This window comes from Octopus sinensis, unplaced genomic scaffold, assembly GCF_006345805.1.
Source record: "Octopus sinensis unplaced genomic scaffold, ASM634580v1 Contig12245, whole genome shotgun sequence".
NCBI lineage: Eukaryota > Metazoa > Mollusca > Cephalopoda > Octopoda > Octopodidae > Octopus > Octopus sinensis.
Genome location: NW_021832584.1, coordinates 1 through 8,546, shown reverse-complemented (window position 1 = coordinate 8,546; position 8,546 = coordinate 1). Strand labels below are relative to the sequence as shown.

The 8,546-nt window shown below is 33.1% G+C and overlaps 2 protein-coding genes across 2 annotated transcripts; both read right to left on the bottom strand.

Moving 5' to 3' along the window:
* Positions 1 to 1,147: 1,147 nt before the first annotated feature.
* On the bottom strand, positions 1,148 to 2,341 carry LOC115229263. Its single transcript, XM_029799645.1, has one exon. The coding sequence runs from the start codon at positions 2,339 to 2,341 to the stop codon at positions 1,148 to 1,150; it is 1,194 nt and encodes a 397-aa protein (XP_029655505.1).
* A 4,343-nt stretch (positions 2,342 to 6,684) lies between these two features.
* LOC115229266 (CCAAT/enhancer-binding protein zeta-like) lies at positions 6,685 to 7,982 on the bottom strand (the record flags this gene model as incomplete). The annotated part of the gene is made up of 4 exons (XM_029799646.1): positions 6,685 to 6,824; positions 6,859 to 6,943; positions 6,987 to 7,256; positions 7,872 to 7,982. Coding segments are annotated over 4 exons (606 nt in total), but the record flags the coding sequence as incomplete, so codon positions are not given.
* Between the last annotated feature and the right edge of the window lie 564 nt (positions 7,983 to 8,546).

Sequence of the window (8,546 nt, the reverse complement as noted above, 5' to 3'; positions counted from 1 at the left end):
GTCATAATTTCTGAAATAAGCTCATTAATCTTGACAATTTCCTATATAAAAAATTCTATAAAACTTTTTTATCCTTTTTTCCTGGCGTGTTAAATATAAAATATACTTTTGTTTAGTTTGTTTATACCGTCTGATTTAGGCCGCTTGGCTAAATTTTAGTCAATAATTTATTGGGAAATTTACAATTATGAATATTTATTGGGAAACTTGAATTTTTAATTGAATATTTATTTCTTCCTATTGAAAACGGTTTATAATTCTACTAACTTTTTAATTTGTTGCTTGTTAATAAATTTGAACTTCCAGTATAATTTATAATGCTATTAATTTCGGTTGTCATTTTTATATATTAACTGAGCTGAAATCACTTATTATTAGCACTGTCATAGGAACATAATGTAATTTAAACTAATTAAGTTCCCACATGTGCCATATGAGACTATCTTTTCGGTCATAATTTCCATGATGTGCGGTTGTATGCTATACTCCTGAGAGTATCTAGGTCGTCTCCATTTTTCAGTTGTCTTTTAACGCGTTGTAGTTCTTTTGAATTACAATAGGTAATGTATTTCGTGGCGTCCTCGGGACGCAGATCTTTCGTCCTTTGCGTAATATGATTCCATTGCCCAGTTAGCATAGACATCCTGGTCGAGTCTTAGAATGTGGCCCAATAGCGCCAACGTGCTTCGGTAATGTCCACACTGACGGGTCTGCTGTTGCAGATATTGTATAGGGTGGAGTTCTTGATTTCTTTGCCAGTTGATGCCAATAAGAATTCTTAACTGTCTTCTGAAATCACTTTAAAATCAAATTTAGAAACAACTGTTTATTTTTATTCTTTTTCTGAATGTTTTTGAGAGATCATTCACAACTTGAACTAAAGTCATAAATATTTACATTTTTTGTTTATTTTAAGTTTATGGTGGTCGGTTTTTTGTTGAAAAGTGTCTAATTATTGATAGTACATTAAACCTGAGTCACTTAAACATGAAGTAATAATAAATAAATTAAGCAGTAGATTCATTTTGCAACGACAATATATTTTTTAATAAATATATATGTGTGATTCGGGCGATATAAATAATTAGGATAGAAATTCCATAAAATTAGTGATAATAAATTTATTATAAATTAACGTTTTTAGTTACTAATAACTAACTAATCTGTATAATTCTCCTCCTTTTTGAACCGTTGCACTGGATCGCGTATTCTCATCCTTTAACACTTCATATAAAACATGAGACACATCTTCCGGCAAATCTGGTGGATCTGTTGTTTCTCTAGCCAATTTTAGGAGGTAGTTGGTGGCCCTCGAAACTTGTTCCTCATGTTTTTCAATTTCCACTCCATGTTTATGTTCAACAAGCATGGTCTCCAATGTCTTTTTAATCGTCAGCGATTGTATATACGATCTAGTGGAAGCATCCAACTTCAGTCTTTCCATATAAGACTTATAGAATTTAGAAACTATCCCGTCCCATGTGAGGACAATGGGGATTATCGTTACCTTCGCACCGTGGATTTGAGATAATTCTCCAGCAAGAAGATCATATTTATGTAGTTTTTCTACTTCCACTTGCTTTAACATGGCGTGGGAAGTAATTCCGACTTCAATTAGAGTGATTTCGTTTTTCGTTTTATCAAGGACAAAGATATCTGGTCTATTGTTTTTTACATGAACATCTGTCTGCAAGGTGGTGTCCACTCTTATCTCCACTTTATGATTTGAGCTAACCGACTGGACTGTGTGTGACTTTAACCTTTTGGTTTTCCTGATTCCATATTGGCGGCAGAGATGCAAATGGATGCATCTTATAACTTCATTATGTCTTCTGGTATAATCACTGTTCAGCATTCTGCTACATCTTGTAGCCATGTGATCAACAGATTTTTTAGCTTGATTACAATGATTGCACATTTCTCCGTTATCGTTGAAAAATATATTTCGATCCTGAATAATACAATACATTGCTTCTGATATCGGACTGTTGTTTCCATTCACTAGCCATTCCGTAGACATATTGATGTCGACATTCTGATCCTCACAACATTTGAAAAGCACGGAATGCAACATCTTCGATTTAATAATCTTCATTAGATTTTTTTGTTGATTCTCCTTGATTATGTTTATATTCAATTCTGAAGGATCTTCAATATTGTATTTGAAGGTAAGAAATCTTGCGATAGTGGCCAGATGTGTTTTCTTTATTTTCAAGACCCGCAAGATTCCAGACTTTCTGAGACACATTGTAGACTTTCTTTCAAGATCAGTCAAAAATTGGTATAACATGCATTCACTTTTATGGACAATTGAATTAAGTCCTCTTCCAAATTTCTTCATTAATGAGTATCTTGTTTTCGTCTAATAATAGTGTATTTCTTCATTTATCACAACGGTTCTCACCCTGGGTCGAAAAATGGGTTAGAAATGGGCTGGCTCGCAGGATTGAGAGACAACGAAGGATGCAAAAACGGCCAATTTTGTCAAAATTGATATAAAAATATCAAAATTAAATGTTCCATTGTCAAATTTGATGAAAAGAGTGTCAAAATTGAACACCGCATTGTCAAAATCGATATAGAAATGTCAAAATTGAACTGAACTGGTATAGTCAAAAGGATGAAGAGAATACAAATATTAATTCTTAGTTAAAATCTACAATATAAAACGAGCAAATAGTAAGAACGTGGGATTAAATTGCATTCAAATATATTTTAAACGTGTTGCTGGCGTGCCCCACGCCACGCTGCCCTAAATGACGTCGTCCTGAGGGGGTCAAAGCTGCCGGAATCCATCAATTCTCGAACCAGTTGGCTTGCTAGGGGAGACGGAAAGAGGCCTGACGGTCTATCCACCTTCCCATTCGAGTTCGGAAAATCGCTGATATGGGATGCAACTTGCTCAGATACTTTTTCTGAACTAAATCTTCCTCCTTCAGCTGTCGCAGCTGGCTCTGCTTCTCGCAGAGCAGAAGAATTAAAGATTTCAAAGTACACCAATCTCTCGGAACCCTATCTATTTACCCCGATCGCCGTGGAGACCTCTGGCGTAATCGGTGACAGGTCACTCATTTTCCTCAAAAAGCTGGGTCGTCTGATTTCTCGCAAGAGAAACGACACGCGTGAGTGTGGATGGCTCCTTCAGAGGATTTCCCTTGCCATTGTACGTGGAAACTGTTCTCCATCTACGAGGCGGGGAAGTCCTCTTGTTACTCTCTTTTCTCTCTGTTTTCGTTACAGTTATTATTTTCAAAAAAAAAAAAATTTTAAACGTGTTTATTTTATTTTTGTGACATCATCGTCTCAGGCCGTTCATGGGGCAGGATCGAACCTTTCAGAAGGATCTCCCTCGCTTGAATCGCGGATCACGAGGATAATAATCATTAACTGGCTTACCCGTGTTTGGTCTTTAAATAAATAAATAAAAATTTTAATTTTTGTATGTATTGATTTTTTTTAATTGGCCGTAAAATTTTTATATACCAAAAATGGGAAATTTGCGATGATTTATTATACGTACATACTTTTCAATTTTTGTTAAACAACCAAAAATGCAAAACCTCAATTGCTCGTCGAATTCTATATCTCGTAAAAATTGGGTCGGTTTCATAATATAGCAAGTCTTAGAGGTTTTACTATACATTTTGATTAAGTCGAAAATATCCGATCAACAAGTTTTTATCAAGTTTCGGGAACTTTAACTTTTTGATTGTTTTTGTAGATAAATTTTTAGTTTTGAATTGTTCCATAATTGACTCAACACTCACTAAAATTAGCTGTTTTTCCGCAAATGTTCAATTTAAACAAGAAGGAAAATTTATTGACAATTATTTGGCATGATAATAAGTTGTTGTCGTCCTTATAACGCAATATTTGCATTTTTTGATAGTTTTCTTGTATATCATTCAGTCAATCACAACCGGGCATGGTAAAACATAGTTTTACTGTTGTCATTTTCAAATTTTCACTAAAATTGGAAATTTTTTTAAAATTTGCAAATTTAACGGAGTCTAGTGTTCATGACTTAATAAGATTATATTTTGAATTACAATAAACGTTTTTAGGCACCTTATAATGAAAAAGTGATGGTGCTGATAAATGAGTCTTGCTTAAAAAGGATCCGAAACAACAACCACTTAGTTCATATTTTGTTTTTATAAAAACTTAAACTATTTAAAATTGATTGCTGTATTAATTTATTCCTTTCGGTTTGAATCATTCCTTAGCTTTTTAACTGCAATCTTTTGTTAACCATCACGAATCTGATCTTCACTTTAGATTTTAGGCAAAAAATAAAAATTACACCCCTTAAATAGAAAAAAGTTAAAAAATTACTTTATAACTGACAAACAAATGGGAATGTTACCTACAATGTAATCTATTACAGAAAAGTAAAATGTTGATGTGAAAATTTTGTTTACAAATTTTTATTGGCTTTGCTATTCGCGAGGCTAGCCGAGCGTCTCATGAGACTATTAGGTAATTTATAACTTGCTTGTTTGCATTTGCGTGTTTTAAAAAAAATTCTTGTTTATCACATTTAATAGTTTTATTCGAACAAATTAAGAAACTCACACTTTTTATTGTTTTCGCACACATAAAACATAATGGAAAGCCACTTGACACTAATATAATTATTAATCATATTATAAATCAATTATATCCATTATTATCTTAAATCAAATTAAAAAAAGAACAGCAAAATAATTAGCACAAATGCGGTTATTCGTAATTAATAAACGAAATTCATTAACGAGAGAGAGCTCACTGTGCGTGTGAAACCACAAAAACATAAAATAGATATTGAATTAATGACATTATTTTTGTAGATTACTCACCTTTTTGGCATAAATCAGATTTTTGAGAATAAACTGAAATTTTAGATAAACTAAATTTTTACGTATTGATGCGTTTTGAGTTTTTTTGATAGCCAGAAAATACACGACCGTTATACTAAAATATCTTAAAACAGAAGCCGAATAACCAACCTGATCTTTGATTAAACTAAACATTGTTTGTCACGTGCCATTTAACAAACATCAAATTTGATTGATGGCAATCATGCCTAAAATAATCTATCGATTCAGTCACAAAATCTAAACAAAACCGTGAAAGAAAATAAGCAAAAAAGCATTTAAATCCAGAAAAATAATTAACTTGGCATTATTTGGATTAGATGACGTATATGTTAAAGATGTTTCTGGTGTTTCGGGTTGTGGCCACGTTTCTTGTCAACAAACACAAATTCATCAACACGACTGCTGTCATGCTCCACCAAATAATCTTCCGTATCACTGCCAGAGTACACAAAATTCGACGAAGAATTAGAAGACCCGGAATTGACAGGATTAGACGTAGGGGCATTACAAATCAACGAAGGGTCAGGAACTACTTTTTGACGACAAAAAACTTTCCGGATTCCCTCCAAACGAGCATCTTTGAGTTCCGCATTTATCTCGACAGTTCCTGATTTTAGCATTTCGGCTGAAATTTAGTAAAATAATCAACTTAGAGAATTTTCAGCTTTAAGTTTTTCTCTGAAGGTTGCTATTTTGCAATCAAACTTGAGTACCATTCCATTCAAAAAATAAATGTAGTCACGTGCTTTTTGAAGGATTTTGGCACGTGGAATCTTAGATTGAGTCGGATTAAGAATTTTACTCGTTCTCTGGATGAGGGAATGATATCTTTCAAGTCTTGAAAACAATTTTTATATTTTTTCTGCGCTTTCTCTCAAGGGCATTGTGAATAGCACGACGAGACTGAAAGTTTATATATTGAATGATTTCATCATTTTTATTGACATCATCGGTGGACCTTCCTGAATTCAGAGAATGTAAATGATTGAGTATCATACAACTATAAGATGATTTCAAGTTTTAAAGTAAATAATTATCAAGGATCGATTAAAGCATGCAAACACGCATATACCTACGTTTGCTTGTTATGAAATTTCTTTTATTATTTTTTAAAACGTTTTAATAAAAATTATTCATAAATTATAATTACTATTAATCAAAAATTAATTTTACAGGATTTGGTTTTAAATCAAAAAGTTTTAATAAATATTTAATTGCAGCAGAGGATAAGATGGAATGGCAATTCCCAAGCAAGTAATCCACAAATAATCAATTTCATCAGCAGTTGCCAGATATTAATGATTTTGTCTTAGTAAATAAATTTTTCAAATTTGAATTCAACAAAAACTAAAAATGGCTACATCATTAAAATTGACGAATCCAGAATTACACAAACATTGTAATTGTCTAAAACAAAAATAAACATATGGTTTATTTAAATGTATAGAAAATGTAATCAAAAAATTTTTACATCATTTTCCCACCCTGCCTTTCACTTTGCGTTTACGGTAATCTTTTTTCAAAATCTTGTCCTTTTTGGGCACTGCGTTTAACATCTCGTCAAACTAAAACATTAATAAAAATCGCAAACTTCCTCAGCGGTTTTGGTCATGTCCTGGAAATCACTTTCTAATGAATCACTGCAATCGTCGCTCAATGAAAAATCGGAAGAATCCGCCTCGACCTTCTGCTCTCCAACGAGCATATCAAAATCACTATCTTCCACAGCTTCGGTTTTAATATCCGTTTTAACACAATAATAACACCCTCCCGACGAGTCTACTCCAATCGTGCGAAAAAAACTATAAAAATAATCATTTTTGTTTCACTGGTGTAAATATCGTTCATCCAAAGGAATCGATGATTGATGACTATTTATAAACTGAACACTGTTCACAGGTAAGGCACGGATGCCTACACAATGACGAATTTTCTTCTGTGACATTATAACGCGACCTTCCTCTTCTACAAAAATATTTGACAAAAAAACTCATTGGACGAGGCTTTTTGAAAACAAAACGATCAAGAAATCTAATTGAACTAAAATCTTGTAATGGATGTCCTTGATAGGAAATAGATTTCCGCTATTAAATATAAAAAAAGGAATACTTCGGTCAATGTTGTCGCAAAATATGAAATTGTGGGGTGAACGTGCGAAGAAAGTAGTTCCAACTCATTTCTACAAACACAGAGAAAGCCCAAAGAAGCATCGAGGCCACAAAAACGTGGATTTCGTTCTGTGGGATTGAAACGGTCCTCATTCTCTGAAGTGCCAGTAGTTTCGAAAAGAATCACGTGTATCTTTGATGTTATTTCAGAAATCATGATCAAAGATGCCGCCACAAAGGCAGGATTGTGATGTTGAAGACAAACTTGAAGCAAACGTTTAATAAATGCCTAAATATTGTTAAAATTAATAAAATAACCAAAATCCTATTCATATCCTTGTCACCAGCCAACGCCTTATATAGCAAAGTAAGAAACATTGCAGGCTTCGAACAGTCAAATAGACGCACATCAGCAAGACGAGTGTAAAGCGCAGAAAAAAAGCGATCAGTCACAGCTCTAAATTATAAAACCACAAATGTTCACTCAATCGATATTGTAGATATGACATGAAGAATTTGAAGAACTCTTATAGAAGCAGAGAAAGAAAGAGAGTGAGAAAGCAAGTAGAGAGTGTCAATATTTTCATCAAACAGTGAATAATGTTCTCAATAATAAACAAATATAAACTTACTATCTGCATAAGGAATAGCTCGATATATTGCATCAAGGAGTACAGACATTGTCTTTGAATGTACAGTGTCATTTGGAATGAGAGTTTTGAAGTAAGAAAGGTATATTCCAATCAACAACCCTGCCAGACTAGATCCTGCATCGTCAGACGTAAAGATAAACTGTGACAAGCAACAAATAGCATAAAATCTAATAAATTCAATAAAATATTTACTGAGTTCGACTCGAAACATTTGGGCGGAACAACACCATTTCTAACTGCTTTCCAATGACTTGATTACAATGAGGCATTCTCCGAACCAATGATTGAATATAAAAGAGAGCAGTCGATGCCAAATCCTTATTCTGATCCCCCAATTTATTAACCAACAACTCGATGGGTTTCTTGCAAAATTAAAGAAAATAAAAACATGATTTTGTAATGAGCGACAAATGGCCAAACGAAATGTAAATTGAATGGATTTTTTCCTGATTGAGGGTATACTGTCTTCCATACTAGTCTTGAGAAGGTCACATAATTTCGCCAGATACAATATGAGGCGGTCCTCAAACCATAGGCACGTCAAATCAATTACAGATAGTTCATGTTTAAATGATTTAACAGCCTAATTAAATTTATTTTTAAATGCTGTTACTTGATCAATGCTGATTAATTTCTTTCTCGGAAGTAAATATTTTGAAAAAAGTTCAACCAAACCTTCCAAGGCATGCACAGATTCTCTTCGAGAATGACGACTTGAAAACTCAAAAAGCACATTTATTGATTTCAAATGAAAAAGCGGCAATTCTTTAGTCAAAATAACGTGGGCGGAAATTTTATCCTTAAAAGCACCGTCTTTAATAATTTTTCTCATCCAATTCAAACGAGAATCTTTTTTCGAATTTTGATCTGCAGTTAAAATTTTAGTTTCTCAACCTTTCTCAAATAAATCGACAATTTGATTATAA

Excerpts from the sequence above, each read along its gene's own strand:
- LOC115229263 (XM_029799645.1), bottom strand. The coding sequence starts at position 2,341 with ATGAAGAAATTTGGAAGAGGACTTAATTCAATTGTCCATAAAAGTGAA.